Source organism: Folsomia candida, unplaced genomic scaffold (genome assembly GCF_002217175.1).
Source record: "Folsomia candida strain VU population unplaced genomic scaffold, ASM221717v1 Fcan01_Sc032, whole genome shotgun sequence".
Lineage (NCBI taxonomy): Eukaryota > Metazoa > Arthropoda > Collembola > Entomobryomorpha > Isotomidae > Folsomia > Folsomia candida.
The window spans coordinates 641761-664476 of NW_019091224.1; the positions used below are offsets into that span (position 1 = coordinate 641761).

At 38.4% G+C, this 22716-nt stretch overlaps 4 protein-coding genes across 4 annotated transcripts; 2 read left to right on the forward strand and 2 right to left on the reverse strand.

Annotated features, from left to right (window-relative positions):
• The first annotated feature begins 4260 nt into the window (after positions 1-4260).
• On the forward strand, positions 4261-5731 carry LOC110860449. Its single transcript, XM_022109486.2, has 2 exons — positions 4261-4373; positions 4455-5731. The coding sequence occupies exons 1-2, from the start codon at positions 4307-4309 to the stop codon at positions 4964-4966; spliced, it is 579 nt and encodes a 192-aa protein (XP_021965178.1). The 5' UTR covers positions 4261-4306; the 3' UTR covers positions 4967-5731.
• Positions 5732-6733: 1002 nt separating this feature from the next.
• On the forward strand, positions 6734-9276 carry LOC118439222. The gene is made up of 9 exons (XM_035860338.1): positions 6734-6800; positions 7179-7258; positions 7342-7449; positions 7521-7672; positions 7777-7811; positions 8189-8367; positions 8430-8586; positions 8670-8794; positions 8876-9276. The coding sequence occupies exons 1-9, from the start codon at positions 6734-6736 to the stop codon at positions 9029-9031; spliced, it is 1059 nt and encodes a 352-aa protein (XP_035716231.1). The 3' UTR covers positions 9032-9276.
• Positions 9277-10201: 925 nt separating this feature from the next.
• LOC110860406 lies at positions 10202-12508 on the reverse strand. Its single transcript, XM_022109439.1, has one exon. It carries the CDS (start codon positions 12506-12508, stop codon positions 10202-10204), a length of 2307 nt encoding a protein of 768 aa, XP_021965131.1.
• A 150-nt stretch (positions 12509-12658) lies between these two features.
• LOC110860407 lies at positions 12659-15502 on the reverse strand. The gene has a single exon (XM_022109440.1). The coding sequence runs from the start codon at positions 15500-15502 to the stop codon at positions 12659-12661; it is 2844 nt and encodes a 947-aa protein (XP_021965132.1).
• Positions 15503-22716: the final 7214 nt, after the last annotated feature.

Here is a 22716-nt window from a genome sequence, read left to right on the forward strand (position 1 = left end):
GGTAAAATAGACGTTAAAGTATGGTATCGGTATTAATAATTAAAAAGGGTCACCTGGTTTTGGTAAAGTAGATAAATGTATATAGGATTTGAAATAATGTTTGTTTAAATAAGTCACGCAACAAAATACACATTACAACTTGCGAATGATTATTTACTGATACATAAATGTCAAAATTTTAATACGAAGACCTAACTGTATATGATTTTATCTTTGGTAACCTTTCCTCACCGTTGGGTATTAAATTCCGAGAATTAAATTGAAAAGCTAGGATGAAAATTAAAACAGAGGTATTTTATGGTTTAAGCAAGTTGGTAGTTACCTGCATTGGTATTACATATGTACGTGCATACATTGGTTTTAAGGTATTAAGGTACGTTAAGAAAGCTAAGTGTTCAAGGTGAGGTACACAACTTTATAATGTTCGAATGTTCGGTGTATGTACAAACTTGTCATTCGCACCTGGATGAAAATTAATTTATGCAATTATTTACCCTTTTAAAGGTGAAACTTTAAACAATTACACAAATTTAGAAATACACTGCGTTATGAGATCATTCAATAAATATATTTTAGAACGATGCACGTAATCAATTTCTTGCAGTAACAAGTTAACGCTTCATTGATCAGCGTGTTATAAGTTTTAAATACCTTGGTATCACCTTAGATCCTGCTTTTGATTTTGTGTTAAACAAAATATGTAACGGAGTAGCATTCCTTATGAGCGTAAAAAGATATCTAAACATTCAGTCAATGAAGGCGAAGATCAACGCGCACTTACGCTCTGTAACCGACTATTGCTTAGATATCTGGGCTATTCTCTGTGATAACAAGTTAGGGGCTCTCCATAAATTACGTAACGCTGGCCAGTATGGGAAGGATAGGGGAAAATCCCTATCTTGCCCATACTGGCCAGCGTTACGTAATTTATGGATAGCCCCTTAGACCTGATCCAATAAAAAATAGACAAATTCCTGTTATTATTTTTACCCAAGAACTGCGAAAAAGAAAGTCCACAGCGTCCTTTCTTTCTCGAAAATTCGTCATACGCAAGAAATGGTGAAAATAAGGAACGCCTGCAATTTTCTAAGGATAAAGGAAATAATAAAGTATGTAATATTAAAAAATGCTTATAATAGGTGGTCCCTGGGTAAGACCACTTTTGCCGACAAGAGAAAAACGTTAAATTTAATAATGCCCTGGATGAACCCAATTGTACACAATACCGAATCCATGAAGAGATCCCTTCTTTACCGCAGGTATAAACTATGGAATGAACTACCGAATTACTGGGATTTCCACAAAATGACAGATTCAACGCTTAGTGACAATGTGAAAGAATTAATTACTAATATGCGTTAATTAATAATACTGTAACTAATTGCACATGTACGACTAAAGGACCCATAGTTAATATTAATCCATAGAACGTAGCTAATTAGTATAATAATTATGTTTTGCAAATTTATATTCGACATTTTGTCTTCCGGAGTCCAGACCTGAAAACCAGCACTTGTGCAGACGCTCATACGACTCCTGTAATAAAAACGATCAATCAGTCAATCAAGGTCGCTGGTCAACATTCTTAAAAAAATGTTTCTACGGTCGGGAGTTAAACTGATGTTTTGCAATTTACAATTGTTAGCCACATTTGGATTTAAGCCATTTTTCTATGATATGGGAAGGAAATAATTCGTGTCCTTGGGCCGGGATAAGGTGAAAGTTATCGGGCACAGTTGTTATTCTGCTCGTGGATTCAAATGATTTGACGGTGTCAATTCGGAGAGAAAAGCTTTCATCGTCACATTTCTAATCGGCTGGGTGACAGGATATTCGCTTACATTCCCAATGTTGTATGCTCCAAAGAGGTTTGTGAACTTGATGATTAGACAATTCGAGCTGGAATATTTTGAAATATTGGGTAAGTTTTCAGACGAAACAAATCCCAAGAGATTAAGTGGAAAAGTCACAAAAATATCTAGGATATCCCAAGTTATGAAATACATATGTATTGCACACCTCAGGGCAAAATCGATTGGTCATGTGTTAAACGTCAACGTGGAGCAAGGAATATTAAGCTCATTATGCAATTGTGGCTCGTTTGTATAATTCCGACATATTTTGGCTTTGTCACAAGCTGTTGTTCTGAACTGATTCAACATTGGCAATTTAGAGTAAAAATGTGTAGCTGGACAGCCACAGTGGTATCGGTTGTGGGATTTAATAAAGTAATAGATATGAGAAACAGAAGGATTCGTAATTCCATTACGGTTGAGGACACCATACCGTTTTGCAATGTCTGCATACGTGAAGCAGATCATGCGAAATTTACACTGGAACGACCTTGTTTCATAAAAACTATGTGAATTAAATATTTATAATGTAAGCTCAAGTCTTTTGTATATTTTGATTTTGTATCTTTGTTGTGTATATGTAGTCTAATATACTGTTGGTAAATAAAGTTGCAATTCATGAATAGGGCCACCATTAAACCATTAAACATTGGTGCAGAATGATAACTAACGTACCTATGTTCCATTACTTCAAAATTATATGTTAAGAATTATATCCACTTATTGTTAGTTATTGTGCATAATAAGTCTAAACGATTGGGTTACCAAATTATTGTATCTACTGCAAAATTGTCGCTGCCTACAAAAATGATTTAGGTATTATATTCTGATAATTTAAATTTAGAGTAAAGTAAATAATCCACAATTTTTACACTAATTGAAAATGCAAACATAATTTTCCATACGGTTTTTATAGTTGTTAAAATTGAAATTGTGCAAGCTAAAAACAAGAACATTGCCAACAAGCAAAGATGATCAATAAATCGAAAATTAAATAAACTATTCATATTTAGAAGGGCAATTCGCAAAGGTTTAAATTAATTGTAAATATTATGAAAATTAAAAATGTCTATATTGAGTCATATCTTTAGGTGAATCATTCATTAAATTAAAACAAGAATCAATTTCAATACAGCAGGACGAGCAGTTATTAGTTACTCAGTAACTTTAAACTAGTATAACACCAAATTTGAAAGAAAAAAAATATAAAGAAATTACTTGTTACAGAAGTAAGAAAAATTTGATTCTATATATTTTTAAATCATTAACGTTTGAGTAATTTCGTGCCGAAACGAACATCATATTTATCAAATATTTATTCAAGTTCATTACTTGCATACTTTTCCGGATATATTGTATATGGATTTGTACTTTGCTCGAAATGAAGATATTGATTTTGTGTAATCATTTGATCATGCATGCAAATATTAAATCCGAATCATGCATAAAGCATAATGTTGCGCTTACATATGTAGAGTTAGCTGTATGTAAGATAGTGCATAAAACATTTATACCGAACTATATTAAACACAGATGTCGAACTTCTTATGGGAAGGATTTCTGGAATGATTATTTCTTCAACAGACATGTTATTCATTTTAAAATTATCATGATCGTACTTATTATACACACTCATTCCTGCACTCTAAATAAGAGTTGTGCTAAATTTACACAAGGTTGAGTAAAAAAGAGGATGACACAAAGTTGAACAAAATTTACCCAAGGGTTGAGTAAATTTTTCACAATTGTTGTGTCATCCTCTTTTTTACTCAACCTTGGGTAAATTTTCCACAACTTTTATTTAGAGTGTGTAATTGTTTTTAATGTTTGATAGATTACATAATCGCTGGTAATAAACTCTTTATTAGTCTTGTATGGATGCTGTATAATGTCCAAACATAAGTACTCCAGTTATGCCAGGGACCCAGTATCTAATCTAAACCTTTAAACTTGGATCGTCGTGTGCGGCCAGAATCATAGATTTCTAATTCTTTGCTCGATCATGATCCTGATAAATCCCCAGAAATTTATTCCGACCATGAGAAGTGAATTACATCCTATTGCATTTTCGATTCTCATTACTCTTACTGCTTATGTGTTTGTGATTTTTAGTCTAATAGTTTTTTTTGTTTTTATTTAACCATTTGAAAATCGGTAGTTATGCTATAATTCTGAATTCCATTGAAGACGTGAATTACTTAAAATTTTCCACTCTGATGCAAACCAAATCATGGAATGGTGATTGATTGGCATATAAGATTATTAATAATCTGGCATAAGTAAAGTGTGGATCTGCGTTGGTGTTCGACCACCCAACTTCATCTACTTATGATAATATATGCACTTCCATGAACCATACAGTATTTAAAGGAGATGCATTACCTGCTCTTATTCATTATTATCAACACAATTACGGTTATAATATTTTTTTCTGACCACTTGAATTCTTGAAAATGCGAAATCTCAATTTCTCCTCCTTCTTCCTGCTCGTCATAATTCTTGCATCGGGTTTAGTTCAAGGTACGTTTCCGCATCAAAATATGCATTTTAATCTTTGCTAAATTAGAATCAGATGAAATATGTGTGCAAAAATTGTTACAGATTCGATAGCAGAAACCTGCCCCGGTGGTAGTATTCGCGAGCCCTGTAGCGAAAACGAGGGTTGTCCGGAGGGTTACAATATTGAATTAGGGCCTGTCACTAAAGGATCTCAATCCTGTCAATGTGTCCGACCATTGACACCGGAAGAGCAAGCTAACCAGAGAGCATGCATATGCAACCAATTCATCAACTCCTGCACAGAAGACGACCTATTCGAATGCATTGTGGACATCACGGTTTGTCCGAAATCAATTCAGCAGGAAATTTGCAGTGGACAAAAAGGGTTTACAAAATCAGCAGGCGTTTGCAAACCATCCGACCCAACCCATAGTGTAATTCACCCTGAAAAGGCACGTGATTGGATTGAATCTACTTGTAAGAAGATCGATGGCTATTGCAGAAAAATTACCAGAAAATCCAGGGGCAATGTACACTATCGTAAAATATCGTTTTCGCAGTGTGTTGCCGTTAGCAATAAAAATTGCAAATTAATTTTCTCTGGCAAATATTAGACATTATGCAATTCGTTTTAGTTCCATTGAGAACTATTTTATTATATTCAATTCTGGCTACATTTTTCTAATACTGTTGAAATTTACTCTCTTTGGAAAATTATTATGCACCTTATTATTTACGCAATTAGAATAAAATAATTTTCCTCAATTGTAATGTGTTTGAATGAAACAGTTCTATGAATACTCTGCAGCTTAACCCTTTAAGGAGGATGATTAACAACAAGAAAATGCATTAATTCGGGCACATTATAGGTATGCTGTGGTCATGGTGCGGGAGAAGGAATTCAGTCGTTTTAATAATACTCGGAAAAAACTTAAAAATTCCTATTTTAAAATTGCGTTATATCGGGAAATATCCCATTTTTTGACTGGAAAATGTTCAAATTTAACGTGTGGTTGGCGTAGGAGAAATTCCCCAAAATGGCAGAGAATTTTATGCCGCAGGGATAAATCGTGAAAATCAATGACCTCGCGGAAACGACAATTGTTTTCCTCCCGCACCATGACCACAATTTTTCAGGACGACTTTTGTCTTCCTCCCGAATTAAACCATTTCCAAGAAAACGACAATTGTCCTATATCCGAATTAAAGGGTTAATCAAAATTAACTAACACCAAATATAAATGTTCCCAACTAGACTGGCTAACTAATATGTAAATATTTGTCTCCATATAAGTCTTCTAGTTGCTTGGCAACCACGACGATGATGCCTATGCAATGACAAAATTTTAATAAACCCTTTTGAGTATTTTGCCATTTAATTTTTATCTGAAAATCGTTATAATTCTTCTCTCGCTTCCGCGAAGCTTAAACTGATAATTCATTAAGCGTTTCAATTTTTGCGTTAGACGGACCAATTAAGCATTTATAGCCGTGGGCATGCAATAATCGCCTACAAGTTGGGAATTCGTACATGATAGTGCATTGAACATTTACATCCAAATAGTACGAAACACAGATGTCATATTTCTAATTAGACTGATTTCTTCAATGCTTATTTTCAAAAAAACATTATTTATTATAAAATTATCATGAGTGTACTTATTTATTATACACACAGATTACTGTAATCTTTTTCATTGCTTGATAGATTATATACCTAATCGCTTATAATAAACTCTTGGTGAATTTTGTACAGGTTAGACGTTAAAAGTTATGGTATATGGAGTAAGGTGCAAAATAAAAATAGATCCTCCTGTGCGGCCAAAATTGCTGATAATTCGTTGCATGATCATGATCCTGGTAAGGTTTAGGTTAACCTAACCTCCCCTGAAAGTAATTCCGACCATGAGAATTGTTTGTCACACACTAAATAAAGTTGTGCACAACAGGTTGAGTAAAACCGAATTGACCAATTTTTACGCAAGGTTGAGGAAATTTTACTCAATCGCAAACTAAAAATTAGCCAATGAGGTTGTATGAATCGATATCTACACAAGGTTGTAAATTTTGCAGTCAATAATTGTGAAAATTTGAGTTTCAACAACATGGGTTAATATTGTAACAATCGTTGTGTAATTTTTAATCAACAAATGGCACGAAATAAATCAACACGAAAGTTAATCATTTTGAGATATTTAAGAATGATATTTCTACACGAGTTGAGTAAATTGTACACACAAGTTGTATTGAGATTAAACAACCGCTTGTAAAAATCAAATTACCGCCGTCCGGCAACTTTGAATCTTTTTTGCCCAGTCACAACCCAACTCAATTTTGTGACTTTGTGCCTCAAAAAATATTTCCAAATTTTTCTAAAAAAAATGACAGAGCTTTTGGAATCTATTCTGCAGACCGTAGGGTTGGAGGAACTATTGGTTACGTTCAAAGGTAAAGAGTTCTAATCATTTGACTAATTTTTTCAAACTTTTTTATTATGTATTAAGTACCCGGTCCACATAGCAATACTTTATTGCAATTTCTCGCTTAAAATAATTAGTCTTCTAATACCATTCTAGAAAACGATTTCGACGATGACCTTCTTCGCCAACTTCCTGACTGCGTTGCTGGTTCACTGGAGGATCATGGAGGAAAAATAAAACCATTATAATCGATCCCACGGAACTTGATCTTGAGAACCCTTTGGTAATAGTTAGGGCATTTGATGAATGTGATCCATCGGATAATATTTGCTGTCCCATTGAGTTGTTATAGGTTCAAAGGGATTAGATAATAATACTTTAATTTTTGAATAGTGTACAATTTTAGTATCAGAGACCCCAGATGTGCGACAGATTTCTGAAAGTAGCCAGCACAGTCAGGAGGACAATGTCATTCAATATTTAATGGTTCGTAAATTTTATACTGCCCATCGATTGGATTGGATTGGTTTATTGGATTGTTCAAAAATAAAACATTTAATTAATTACAGGTAGATCACCCTTCTAGCACTCAAACTAGTTTTGCAGAAGCTAAATATATAGCAGATTCAGAGCAAGTTCAAACAAATTCATCATGGAACCCTGCTGATCCTCTATTTGTGAGTCGAGCTTCAATTAATTAATCATGACCCATTTTGCTTAAATTTTTATTTGTAATCAGGATATTAAGAAAATTATAATTTCATCGGATGCGGATAAGGGAACCACAAAAGGAAGGCGAATGTTAGCCGACTGTGCCGAGAAAAATGTGGTCAATTTCGCCTTGAAAAATCTGATTAAACGCCGGACAGTAAATAACCTGATTAAAGAATATTCATACTAGTAAGAGTCATGAGGCAAATCCGCATGCAAATAATCCCTATTTCATAATTAATTGCTTTTGATAATTACGTTTAATAATTACATTTGTAAATGCAATTTTTTAGCCCTCCCAAGTACATTAAAGAAAATCTGGCTCAGTGTATTGCGACCCAGCTATTTTCCAGTCTCCCGGATTCTCAAAAATTAGATATAGTTGTACGAAATTCTTATCTTATTAACAGATCTGATAATAAATTAATAAATTTTGTTGTTTTAATACACCATCTATTCTACAGCGAGTCTAAATTATCCAATTCAAAGAGAGATGGATCAGATGGAAATATTTACAAGAGGATTCCAGCCTCCGGGTTAATCGAGGACAGACTGAAGTACATCCGCCGAAAACATGAAGTAAAAAGTCGATCGAAATCGCTGCATGTAGAATCAAGTGAAGTTTTAGGTAGCGCCAATTACTAATTGTGAACAATTTTATATTATTTTGGGCAAATAATTTGATTATTTTGATTGATTTTACAGATCCAACGGTTGACGAACAGGAAAAGAAATCTTGGCTGATTAATTCTGCTGCCCCTATAACTCAAGTAGTTCAGTTTATGACCGACACCTACCGTTTGAGGACAAGCCAGTTCAAGGCTACTAAAAATTTAGCCGAATTGCTGAACCAGTGGCCAAGACTCCTTGACACTCCAGGAATGGTATCGAACCCTTCAAATCCCTTACCAGTAGAAATAAATTTTACATTGTATATTTGATAAAGGTTGAGCACGACTTCAAAGTCGTTTATCCCGACAAATGCGACCAGGTGCTCCTCAAGTGGCCGGCTGTGGCAACCCAAATTTGTAATTACGGGGAGAAAATCAAGGTGAATCTTGATGAAATTGGAATAAAAAAGCTCTTATCGAGCTGGTCTAATGGTAAGCAAATACTTATTTAATTCAAAGCATGAATTTATGCTTATTTAATAATGGAAGTAATATGCTGGATTTTTTTCACGTAGACGACAAATCAATTGGGGCACTTGTAATGCTTCCATTTCTGACTGCTAGCTCTGCATATTCAAAAAGAAACAAAAGGAGGCGGAAAATTACCTCGGTTGAATCAGCGGAATTTTCTATGCAGTTTGTATGTTTTGGTTCAATTTTATACAATTAATTTATTTCCGGATAAATTAGATAATCGATGGTATTTCTTGTTTGTTTTCAGGTTATCCATAATATTGAGGATTTAAGGATCTCAGAGTCAAAGAGAAATCAACCATTTATAATTTGTGTCGGGGATTTGGCGTCACGCACAATTCATGACTCATGTCATCGTGGAAAGGAAACTCATCAAGGCTACCTCACTAGTAAATGCCGTTGACATATGCTTCAAAATGTTTTATGTTCTTCAACTTCAATTCCCTGACGAGTGTTATCCTGTGTGGTGTTTCTTCGACCATTCGATTTATCGAACTAGGGAAATCCGTTCACCCCCCTCGGCTGTGCTGTCACTTGGATCTCAAATAACTTTAGATTAAACGAAGGTAGATCGTACAAAGGTAGATCGTCCATTTTTGTAGGTTGTGCAATATTTGCAAGTATTAATTGTATCGATTGTTTTTTGTACCTGTCTTAATTTAATAACTAGTGTGGAAAATGTAATTGAATAAAAACACTGTTTTTTATGTGAATGTACCAGAGGGTATTAATTTTGAAATTAGATTAACTTGCGAAAAGTATCCAACAATTGAAAACAGCTTAACCAATCGTTGAGGAAATATGGCTCAATAATTGAATAAAATTCATTCTATAATTGGATAAAATTTAGTTAATCGAAGAGAAATTTTTACTCAACTAATGTGCAGAATTTCATCAGCCCATGTTTCGTTTAACTAACAAGTCGAGCAAAATTTACTCAACTATTGTGTGATCGGATTACTCAACCCTTGAGTGAGATAGCTGTACAAGAGTTGTGTCATCGCATTTCGGCATCAACAGTTGATTAAAACTTGATCAAGGTTGGGTAAATTTTGACCGTATTTATTTAGCGTGCAATCACATCCTATTGAATTGTCGATTCTCCATACTTGTGTAATCTGCTCGAGATTTCCACTGGGATCACGTCCTAAGTAACTACCCGTTGGCTAGCGATCACCGATTTTGACTGTGCCGAGCAAGAAATGTAAAGATGACCGGTTTAATTCCACCTAAATAAAGTCATGCTAGCTACTCTGCAGCTTAACTGTTAAATAACTTTATTTAAATAACAACTTGGAATTAATATTTCAACAATTAAAAAATAACTGATCAATGTCGACCAGCTCACATTTTTTTTACTCAAAGACAAAGACACACGCACTCCCACTACTTTTCATGCTCTCCCTCCTCGCGTCTCAATCACCCTTAAATTGGATTGAGATTTCAACACATATACATATATGAAAATACCGATAGATTTAACACTCCCACCTTTCTTTTGCGGAATGCTAATGAGGAAAAGAAATCATAAAACTAATAACCAATCATACATAAAATTCAAAAATCAATCAAATTAATAATGAGCACTGAACACTCCAAGACGCTGTGGTTTCTTCACCTTCCGGCCTACTCTGGTAGCAATTTCCGGTTCTGCTTGATCGACTTGAGTTTCTTCCGGTTCCTCCACTTCCAAACATTCTGATTCTTCATCAAAGTTCTCCATCAAAATCTCAGGAGAAACTTTCATCATTTCTTGATCTTCATACGGGATCTCCAAAGGATAGAGACGCTGTAGAGGTCTTGACAAAATTCCTTTGGCTGTCTTCACAAGACCTGACCTCACCTCTCCATCTTTTCCCGGATTCAACTTGATGATCCTACCCAAAGGCCACTCCAAACGCTTCTTGTTGTCGGCTCCTACTAAGACAACGTCGCCAACTCGGGGGTCTTGGGTCCTCTTCTCGCTGGCCTTCTGTACCAACTCGGCGAGATACTCTTTCCGGAATCTGGACTGTAAATCTCGTTGTAACTTCTTAACATGTTTGAAGCGAACTTGGAGTTCTTTTCCTGTCATCACTTCCGCTTCTGGGAATCTGGTCAACTTAGTTCCCTTCAAAAACATTGCTGGTGTTAAGGCGACGAGATCTTCTTCATCTTCGGTCACAGTGGTCAACGGTCGGTCGTTAATTGTTGCTGCTACCGAACTCAAACATGTGGTCAGCTCATCTCGAGTCAGTGACGCCTTTCCCAACATTCGACGAAGAAGGTCTTTCACTGATCTTACAAGGCGTTCCCACCATCCTCCCCACCAGGCAGCAGTGGGAGGATTAAATATCCACTGAATTTGTTTCACGTGGCTTGCTCGTTCTACTTTCTCCCAATTCATCTTCATGAAAAACGAGTGAGCACCCACAAAATTTGTCCCATTGTCCGAGTACAGTGTGTTTGGACGCCCATAGGTGCAGATAAATCTCTCCAATGAGTTGATAAATGCTTCAGAGCTCAAAGATTCCACCAAGTCCAAGGCGACGCATCTGTACACGGCGCAAGTGTATAGCACGATCCACACTTTCTTCCTGTCTTTTAAGTACAATGGACCAGCCAAATCCACGCCAGTTGTGCTGAACACTTCTCCTGTGGTCACTCTTTTCTTCGGCAGTGCCACAGGGTTGACTTGCAAGGGCTTAGGGTCTTGTTTTCGACATGCAAGACATTCCCTCAGGGCCTTCGTCACGGTCCTTCTTCCCTGCGGGATCCAGTATTTTTCTCGGAGCTTCGTCAACGTGAACTGGATTCCACCATGAGAATACATACGGTGTACTTCTCGGATCAGCTCTTGAATTAATGGACAGTCTTGAGGTAACAATATCGGGTACCGGAAACCTTCGGTGTCATCTTTGTACTCCAACTTTGTCTTGATATGAAGAAGTCCATCTTCCATCTTCTCCACTCGCAATTGAAGTTTCCTTGGATTGGAATAATATCTTGACTGGATTATTCGTAGCATTGCTATTTCTGCTTGCCTCAGTTCTAATACTGTAAGGGCGTCGCTCAGCTTTTCTTGATCCATGCCTTTCAGGATCCGTATTGCGTAGCTTACAATCCGAACATTCTTGTAGTACGAATGAAACTTGGGCTTGGAACTTTCTTTAAATTTTGCCACTTTCACCCAAGTCTTTTCCTTCTCTGCAAGGATCTCTTCGTCATCTAGGGCGTCGGCGCCACAGGGCCAATTTTCTGGATTTTGGCGCAGCCATTCTGGTCCCTCCCACCATCTGGATGCCAATAACTCGTTTGGTGGACAGCCTCTTGAGGGAAGATCTGCAGGGTTCATCTTTCCAGGGACGTGACGCCAAAATTCCTTCTTTGAACATTTCAGAATTTGTCGCACACGATTTCCGACAAAAGTTCCCCAATATTCGTCTCTTCTGATCCACGCCAGGGCTGGTGTTGAGTCGGACCAGTACACGGTCGTAATGTCGTCATATTCCATTGATTTTCTGACCGTGTCTGCTAAACGAGCTCCTAATAAACATCCCAGCAATTCCAATCTCGGGATGGAAATTTGATTGCCATTCTTCTGTTTCTCGGGATTCTTCTCCAGTGGAGCTACTCTTGCTTTGGCCAATAATAACTGGATACTGACCTCTCCCTGAACATCAGTACATCTGGCAAACACGATCCCACTATAGGCATCTCTACTTGCATCGGTGAAGACGTGGAGTTGCAATTCTGCTGAACAGATTATTGCACATCTAGGAATTCTGATATTAGAAAGTGATGCCATTTGCCTACACCACTTAAATACTTCAGTACTTTTCCCCTCGTTCCATTCTTCATCCCACTTTAAATCTTGAGCCCACGCTTCTTGGAGTAACATCTTCAATTGTAGGACCGCTGGGGACAAGAATCCTATGGGGTCGAAAACTTGAGCAGCCAACGATAACACACTTCGCTTTGTTACTATTGGGTGTTCATCCTCGCTCCATGGTTGGGACAAATCACAGAATAAGTGGTCACTTTGTTTATCCTACTTATACCCCAAAACCGATGTGATTCTTCTTTCCATCGCTGGGTCTGTGTTTGACTCTAATTCCCTGAGGTCCATCTTCGCTCTCGCCAAAATGGAAATGGACTCCTCCTTGAATTTCTGATATTCTCCTTCAGTAGCAAAAGAAGTGACGCAGTTGTCGACATAAAGTGACTTCAACAGTTCCAAACTTGTCGTCCTCTCTTCTTCTGCGACGTTGGAAAGATGGAACTCCAGAACTGCGGCCAAGATAAATGGACTACAGTTCATTCCAAATATGACTCGACAATGTTGATAAATTTTCATAATTTTCTTTTCTTCATTTTCCCACCAAAGAAATCTCTGAAACTTGCGGTCTTCGGGATCCACTTCGATCATCTGAAAGGCTTTTCGGATGTCGGAAATCACTCCCACCCTTTCTTTGCGGAAACGAAGTAAGATGGCCAGAATTACTTCAAGTAAATTGGGACCCTTCTCCAGGCACTGGTTGAGGCACGATTTATTCCCAACTTTGCAGGAAGCATCAAAAACTGGTCGCACTGGTGTCGTCAGACTTCCTGGCTTGAAAACTGGGCGGTGGGGGAGAAAGTGTCCATCAGGCTGATCCAACAAGTTCACTTTCACTTCAACAATTCCTTCCAATTCCCAAGCACGAAAGATATTGTCATATTGTTGAAATTCTTCCTTGGCGAGTAACTTGTTTGTAGCTGAGATGAGTCTCTTCTCTGCTACATCTTTATTATTAGGTAGAGGAGGCGCTCCGTTGATCCAGGGCAGTTTTACAATGTACCTCCCATCCTCTGACCTCTTCAAATTGTTTTGGAAATCCTCTTTGACTTTCCTGTCGTGGTCTTCCGGGCTGGATTGCAGCGCAGTATCCTTGATACCCATGGTATCCAGTTCCCAAAGCACACTGATGTCATGAGCTCGCGTGGTCATCGCGATACTCCTAGCTGCCAGCGACTGATTTTTCTGGATTGGTACTTCTCCGTTTAAGTACCAACCAATGGAAGTCTCGGTGGCGGTGATAGTAGGGCTGACCTTGATCATCCTTCCTGTGAGTAATTGTCCAATTTGGTCTGACCCAATCAATATATGTATTTCAGACGGTTCTGATTCAACATCCGTCAAATACACATTTAACTTCATTAATTCTTTCACCCAGGGTCCATACGGAATCGGATTGCATATTCCGCATATTTTGTCTTCAGAGAAAGCGTTGAACTTCGTTTCTCCTCCGTTGATCCCCTTGAGTTGAATTGCATATTCTGTTCGCTGTGAGATTTCGAAACTTCCTCCGAACACCTCCGTCTGAAATACGCGCTTCCCGATCGCTTTTAACTTCAGGTCACGAGCCAGTGAACTCTTAATGTAGCTCACATCGCTCCCGGAATCCACGAGAATTCTCACCCTCTTCTCTTGATTATTGGCTCCGGTTACTTTAACTGTCATTGTCCCTCTGAGTACAATTTTCTGGTCGCTTGATGAGGATTCCAATGTCAACATTCTCGGTTGTGATGATACCATTGTTCTCACACCTTCCGTGACTTCCTTCATCTCGTCTGCTTCATTCTGCTTCTTCTCCTCACACATTACTGGATAGTGGGGCTTGTTGCAGACAGGACAACTTACAGAAACTTGACATTTTTTTGAAATATGTCCTCGTTTCAAGCACTTGAAGCAAGAATGAGCTTCCTTTATCTTGCCAATTTTCTCTTCATGCGTCATCTTCTTCGCTTTGTAGCACACATGGCTTTGATGACCAGATTTCGCACAGAAAATACAAGTCTGAGACTTCACGTCTCCTGTAAACAGAGCAGCTGCAGTGATCGGACTTTCTCCTCTCTCGCCTCTTCTGCTCCTCTTATCTTTGACACTGTACTCCTGGAATCCATACTGGGCCAAGGCAATTTGCTGTTGTCCTTGTACTTCAGCTTTTATGAACTCCATGAGCAGGTCCAAACAGCTCTTGGGTGGTTTATCCGCCGATCCATCATGCTTCGACATTGGACTTCTCTGCCACGCTTGTAAAGTCTCCACTGGTAAGCTGGATTCTACTAACGGGAACAGCCACGTCGCCGGATCCGCTGTCGCCAAATTAAGAGTTTTTAGCGCTCTCAAATGTGACTCGATCTGAATATACATCCGGTCCAATGGGAGCTTGTCCTTCTGAGTGACATTGGCCATCACCAGCTTCAACAACTCTCGGATGTATACTTGTAAAAGTAGACTTTCTCTTCCGTATCTCTGCTGCAACGCTTCAACGGCCAGTGGGTAGTTTTCGGCTGATTGTGGGTAACTCTTAACCAAATCCCTTGCCTCAGAACCCTGCACCATCGCTTGAAGGAGATACTGGAACTTGTCCGTGTCGTGTAGACTTTCATCTTCATGGATCTTTTGAAATTGTGACCAAAATCCAAGCCACTCTTTCAGATCGCCATTAAATTTCTTGAGCTCCACTTTCGGTAACTTGAAGCTTCTCTGTTTTTGACGCGTTGCTTCTGAGCACACCGATGCATAACTTCCGCTTGGGCTGTGAGAACTTGTAGTTTGGTGGATAACAGCGTCGACGCGGAATCTTGCTCTCGAGATCTTGTCTTGATACTCGTCATTCTTTGTCTTCTCCACATCAAGTTCCTCTTGCGTACACGGAACGCCCAACATGCACTCCAAAATCTTCTGGTCAAACTCTGCAACTTCAGTGGCCTTCCTTTCGAGCTTCTGCATCATGACTTGAAGGTCCAATATTGCGAGTTGAGGTTTTGTGAATTCGGCTTCCACTTCATTCGCCGTTTTGGTGATGGCAGTTCGCACCGACGCCCTCATCATCTTTAAACGCTCCATTGTGGTTGCACCTCAAAATCCAACAGAACAAACAATTAGAAAAGATTCGAATCTGTCAATCAGCACAGAACAATCTCTTCCCTCAAATGCCCCTGAATGCTCAGAGTGGGGCCCACAAAGTGGCAAGACAATATTATAAAAATACTCCTCCCCTTGGATGGGATGAATGGGATGACCTCACGGGCTGCTCTACCGGTTACTTGGCTCCCTCCAATGTATAAAATTAAGAAAGATATCACCTCTTATGACCCCGAATGCACAGGGTGGGGCCCACAAAATGGCAAGACAGGTTGTTGATATCCTCCTGATATTTTTTCTTGACGGTTCTCTAGGATTCTCCGCCCACAATGTCTTCTTTACTTCTTGACACTCGATCACGTCGAGGTCACCAAAATGTGTAATCTGCTCGAGATTTCCACTGGGATCACGTCCTAACTAACTACCCGTTGGCTAGCGATCACCGATTTTGACTGTGCCGAGCAAGAAATGTAAAGATGACCGGTTTAATTCCACCTAAATAAAGTCATGCTAGCTACTCTGCAGCTTAACTGTTAAATAACTTTATTTAAATAACAACTTGGAATTAATATTTCAACAATTAAAAATAACTGATCAATGTCGACCAGCTCACATTTTTTTTACTCAAAGACAAAGACACACGCACTCCCACTACTTTTCATGCTCTCCCTCCTCGCGTCTCAATCACCCTTAAATTGGATTGAGATTTCAACACATATACATATATGAAAATACCGATAGATTTAACAATACTCTTACATGCTTCTTACATATGAATTCATATTTGCCGAATGATTTTTTTGCTGTTATGTAACCATCAGTGGCCGCGGAAGATGATTTTTACCGTGGGGACATACTTGTCGAAAAAATATGCTTTAATTTTTGTCAGATTAATGACTAATTACTTGTATGAAGGGTTGCATGATGAAATTTTTTGGGTATTTTCATTGTGATCCTACATTTCTAAATTTGTGATAGCTCTCTACATTTGGGTGCAGTTTAATTTAATTTCCAAAAATCGTACGTACACTTTAACGCATATATGTAACTGTTCGCAAATCGTCTTTAAAAAGTTTCCAAAATCACGCCTGCGTTGACGCGCTACATATATACATGCGGTATTAGTTATGAAGCATGGAAAGATAATTGGAAATGAATAAATAAATACTCGAATTATGCGGGTTTGTGTGGAAAAATGAAAGCGGCTAACCCTAAAAGTAGTCACCTTGATTTTAACGTATTCAATATTGTATACGTACAATATTTTCTCTTTTTAGCCCTACCCAGAGCTTATGTGTCCGTGTTGTTCGTCTGTCCGTCTAACGATAACGCGTTTTAAACTTATTCGATCGACTTGAAATTTTTACTATATACATATTGGCCAAAGTTAGGAATCGAGTTCGAAGATGAGCAAAATCGGTGCACTGGTTGGCCGGTGGGGGTCATATAAGTGGTTGGGTTATTGTGCACCAAAATTTCAAAATTGTCGTAGAAAGCTGAAATTTGGTACAGAGGTTGCTAATAGCCTCTAATAGGACAAAGTGTAGTCAAATTGGAAAAATCTTTGTCTGGCCGGACCCTAATGGGCTGACCCATACCGATTTTTCAAACTCATCCGAAATTTGGTATAGAGGTTGAAAAAGGTTGGTAAAGCAAGAATATAAAGTGAAATTGACAAATTTTCATCTGGGGTCACACTATGGGGTCATCCATACTGATTTTTATGCATGCATTAAATATGGATGTATTCATGATAAGTGGTTCATTTAACCATACGGGTAAAATTAAATCCCTGGGTCGGGCTCCGCAAAGCTGTACTGAAAGGTATTTTCGTTCAGGTAACCTTCAAGTACCGAGGACTACTCCAATTACTATAACCGAGTTGTGATGACAGTTTATACTTATCCTTGGCTCATCCTTGGCTTTATCCTTGGCTATTAGGTATATACACATAGTTGCTAATCGATTATTAAACACATCTTTGCATAAATTCACTACCGCTAAATACGACTTTTTGGAAACGTGGCATTATTTGTGGAATTTTTTATGTATATAATGTTTCTGAACACGTGTCATATTATGCACTCCTACCGCAAACATTATGCCCTTTGTACTTGTATATACTTGGGCATGCACTCCTCGGAATTAAAGGAACGATGTCTAATTTATCGATCCTTGAATTGATATGCATTTCAATCTACGCATATGCGGGTATTAGATATGTATATATGTGAATGGTAAACTAGTTGGTAAGCTCGTACAGGAAATTCAATGCTCAAGAGCCGCATCCTCATTCTTACAGTATGTATCCCATGTCAAAGGTTATCATCATCTACGTAATAATAAAAATCCAAGGCGAACTATTCAAGTAATAAACCGGAAAACATCAAATCAAAAATTTAGATTTCATAGACCAATGTATTCAAGTTAGGGTTTTCATGGATTCCATAATTTGGTAATGTGCTCTGTTTTATATTTCACGATTTGATATAAGAAATAATCTTTAATTTCCTTGATATATTAAATTTACAAGAACCCTGACGGTAATTGAAACTATGCTAAGCAAGACCACGAGGTACGCTACTTGTCTAGTAGAAATTTGATAAGTAGGTACTTCAAACTGGTGGTCATGTTGTAGTTATGCGTTATTCATTCGCTGCCTGACAAAGCTGTATATTGTATTTACTTATCTATGTCACATTAGAAATCTATTGATCAGGTACATTCGTTTATAGTTAACAAATTAAAGTCAATATTGTTTAAGTGAGATTAAATAATTTGTTCAACTTATTATTCATTAATGGTTAGATATTTTCTAAATTACCCACAAACAAAATGTAAACTTGCAGTTAATGTGCCTCATATGGATTTTAAGGTGTTGTTAATTTGAAGTGAAATTTGTTTCCCGTAGGTGCCAAGGTTAGCCTGAGAGTTCAAACCAATGTGGATCCAAGCGAAAGTTCTCGGCTAGATTATGGCGACGGTTCAGCTTCCAAGTTAATCATTTGGAACTGAAAGGAATAATTTATTTCAATTACAAAAACATTGATTATACAAACATACTCAAACATTAGATACTACTTCGAAGCTCTGAGGAACAGCGCCCTCTAATCTAGCCAGACTTGCCTCAAGATCATCCGAATTTGCCGTACTGAGAGATAATTCACGTAATTATACTTTTGCACATATTACATCCTGTAAGCTTCTAAGAGCTTCACTTCACTTCACACGACGTGGTTTCGATAAACTCGAAGAGTCACTGATAACCACATCCACTGGGGGTGTGGTTTCTGAATTTTTGTTTCAATTGAGATTCTCTCATCGAGCGAGAAAAATGATATAGCACGTGACATGGTTTCATTTAATTCTAAAAGTCGAAAATGAACACACCCACAGGGGGTGTGGTGTTTAAAATTTGAATTATTCCTCCGCATTCACCTATTTGAGCTTAGAAAAATGATATACTGCACTGCATGCCATGTGTTGGCAAGATTCTACAGGAATCGCTGACCACACCCACCGGGGGTGTGGTTTTTAAAATTCTAATTATGTCACTGCGATCCCCTTGACGAGATGAGAAAAATGATATGTCGCATGCCGCAATGTAGCTAGATTCAGCTGAAGTCGACAACCACACCCACAGTGGGTGTGGTTTTTAAACTTTGAATTATGCCTCCGCATTCGCCTTGACGAGTTGAGAAAAATGATAGGTCGTATGCCATGGTTTAGCAAAATTCATCGGAGGTCGATGACCACACCCACAGGGGGTGTGGTTTTTTAAAATTTGAATTTTGACACTGCAATCCCCTTGGCGAGCTGAGAAAAATGATATGTCGCATGCCGTGCTTGGGCAGGGTCTTGGAAGAAGCGCTGATGGCCACACCCCCCGTCGCCATGGGGTCACTTACAATATCAAATCACTCAGAAGAGGGGCCTGAGTACGATTGTGTGCGTTAGTGACATTAGAAACCGAGTGTGGAGGGATTTTTTTGTCTCTTTAATTATTGTGACTTGATTTTTGACCACCCCCACAATGATTTAACATCAGGGGGTGTAACCAACTAGTCGCCAATACGACGCCCTGACTATTTCAGTCATTGCCGCCAAAAATTTACGTCGACGACCTTCAAATACCGTCGTAGAAATTTCAAATTCTATGTAGAAATTTTACTCGTTTTCTGACCTTGTGACCTCGATAACGAGGGGGTGGGGCTGAGTTTCAAAAATCTGAAATTATATATTTCGCGCAAGGGTTCAATGTTTCCAAGACGGGCTGAATTTTGAAAATCTATCTGGAACTGACCGTACGGTGAATTTTCAAACTCTACATGTTATAGCTTATGGCGAGGTCGGCCAATTAGCCTCCTGAGAATTCCATAGCTCAGTACTTTCTGGATCGACCATAAGCTCATTATGCAATTGTGGCTCGTTTGTATAATTCCGACATATTTTGGCTTTGTCACAAGCTGTTGTTCTGAACTGATTCAACATTGGCAATTTAGAGTAAAAATGTGTAGCTGGACAGCCACAGTGGTATCGGTTGTGGGACCGGTCACAGAATTTGCTGTCGTTCTACGAGAAGCAAAAATATCAACCTTTCTTAAATCAATCACAGTAACTTCGAGGTCCAATTGAGTACAATGGATCATCTTTGCGGACTCCTTGATGTTTCAAGGCGTGATCGTGTCAGTGGTTCCGATCGGTTTCAGCATCATGGTTTGGCCAATCTGCTGCGGAGCTTTGGTTGCAGGATATTTGTCCTGTTTGAGGAAGTAAGTCTAGTCAATACAAGTGCAAAACGATAATGTAGTCTCAAAATGGACGTTTCAAGGTCACGGATCTTCATTGGGTTCAAATATTCCGATAATCTGACCACAGCCGTGAATCTCTATAAACAAATCTTCCTTCTTGTCGGCCAGATCAACTTTTGTTTCTGTCAGATCGTCCTCCCAGCAATCTTGATATACGGCATCTGCATCAACATTCTGGGAACTTATCTCAGTGTCAAGCTGAATAGCAAACTTTTCACGAACGTGGGCAGCTTGTTATATCCGGTACTCGCCTTCGAAACTTTATTGCTTATCATAGGTATGGGAATGACGGCAGGTATCATTAACAAGACCTCAATGTTGATTGCAAGCAAAATGAAGGTTGCAATATTCGATGTGGTCATGCAGAGAGGAAAAACCCGAGTGTACAAGATATTCGTAAGGCGGATGATCAATGCCTGTGGTCCGATGAAAATAAGGTTCGGCAGCAACTTTATAGATATCTCGACCCCTCTGGTGATGACGTGCTTCTGCATGAAGACGTTGGTACGGTTGCTGCTTTTGTTTTAGGAAGAAATAACTAATTGGTTACAGTGATGCTACATAGATTGTTAATGGGAATACTTAGATTTTGTTATGGCTTCAATTTCAATTTATTTCATTAAGAAACTAAAGGGTTACAAACGCATGTAACCAAGAGGTGAAATCAATAGTTAGACTCGCAATACATACATGTTTCTAATCTAAAACTTTAGGGTTTTAACTTCTAGAGTTTTGGACGTTTAAGTGTTAGACTTTCCACTGTCTCGAGGGTCAAACTAAATTTTTACCTTTCGGCCTCAATTGGGAGTCAGCCTCAACCAGATGCATTTTGGGGCAATAGTACTTTCATTGGGTAAGTCAACTAGAATTATTTCTAGGAGTTGCAAAGGACGTTCATAGTCTACGTAACGCGAGATGTATTAGGAAGTTGGATACGAATTACAGGGCTTTTAGCACAATAGAACTGACCCTTGCGATACTTGTTTATGTTCAACGTCATGTTTGTATATATGTGCCAGCATAGGTTTAACATTGTTTGTTTTTAGTCCGAGTTGGACCGAAGTCTGCAAAATTTTCACCAAGCCATGCTAGCGAAACCGTTAAATCCGAAGTATACCCTGGCCTTCATGAGGGCTCTGGTGTCCTCGGCACTGGCAATCCAGACAGACCAGTTGAAAGCATCAGGGAATTTCAAATTGGACAAAGTGAAGCAGTTCGTTGTAGAGGGGAGGTTGACAGACTGACAAATTCTGACAGCTGAAGAAGACGCTGAAGCAAGTGGAGTTTAGAACACCTCGAACTCCCAGAAGGTTTAATGTTCTGGATTTGTGACGAGAAGACGGCAGCAAGAGGAATTTTGAGGAAAGTGCCATTATTTACATACTATGTAAATAATACCAGTAAACACCATATACGTTAAAGGAACGTTGGTTGTACAATCTGACATCTAATCAAATTTGCCAATAGGGATGCATTCAATAAAGAATTGTTGCAACACAAAATAATAGTTGGAGACGTGTGGTTTAATGATTACTTTCACTTTATCTACGTCCGGAGTTACATACATGGTACATCTTGGGATTACTGTCCAGTTTACATTCTGTGCTTAAAATTTCGTGGTGTGTACATTCAAATTGATTATATTTATGCAAAATTATGTCCATCAATACCAACGAGAATTGTGTAATTGAAATTTAAAAAAACTGCTAGTCGTGTGGAGATACATACTTGGTAAACACATGGACCTTGATACATACACTGCAAAAAATATTAGCAAAACAGCGGTGTCGATATCTGGCTACACCGGTTGGTGATAAATTCTCACCGTCTAGCGTAAAATTGCAACCGCATGGTGAAAAACTGTCACCGTCTGGTGACAGTTTTATCACCACGCGGTGACAACCATGCCGGGGTAGCCACATATGCACCCCGCGCCGTGTAAAATTTACACCAGATTTTTTGCAGTGTATGTGTCCATTTCACTTTGTACTTATGAAAATACCATTTGCTGGTGTACAGAATATTTGGACTTATTAATCTACGCCAAAATTCAAAAAGTTAGTGATTTTAAAACATGAAATTGGCCGGAAAAGCATTTAAAATTACCGCCATGCGCTTATATGTGTGCATTCTCGGAAAAGCAAAAACACGGGTTAGCTAATTCTTAATGGTGAACGAATTAATATTAGTAAAATTAAGATGGGAGGGTAGCACTTCATGCCTTCGAATTATTAGTATATTTGAAAAATACGAAGAGAGTGCACTTAGGAGTAGGAAGTCAGAGGTTGTCAAAGCCAGATCTTGATGCCTTTTGGATATGTTGGAGGTCTATATGAGTGCACGAAAACTGAAGAAGGGTTTTACTCCATGGCCCCATTTGCGCCC

Coding starts and splice junctions, on each gene's coding strand:
- LOC110860449 (XM_022109486.2), top strand. CDS start 4,307: ATGCGAAATCTCAATTTCTCCTCCTTCTTCCTGCTCGTCATAATTCTT. Junction 4,374..4,454: donor TGCATCGGGTTTAGTTCAAG/GTACGTTTCCGC, acceptor AAATTGTTACAG/ATTCGATAGCAGAAACCTGC.
- LOC118439222 (XM_035860338.1), top strand. CDS start 6,734: ATGACAGAGCTTTTGGAATCTATTCTGCAGACCGTAGGGTTGGAGGAA. Junction 7,673..7,776: donor ATTAAAGAATATTCATACTA/GTAAGAGTCATG, acceptor GCAATTTTTTAG/CCCTCCCAAGTACATTAAAG. Junction 8,587..8,669: donor CTTATCGAGCTGGTCTAATG/GTAAGCAAATAC, acceptor TTTTTCACGTAG/ACGACAAATCAATTGGGGCA.
- LOC110860406 (XM_022109439.1), bottom strand. CDS start 12,508: ATGTTACTCCAAGAAGCGTGGGCTCAAGATTTAAAGTGGGATGAAGAA.
- LOC110860407 (XM_022109440.1), bottom strand. CDS start 15,502: ATGGAGCGTTTAAAGATGATGAGGGCGTCGGTGCGAACTGCCATCACC.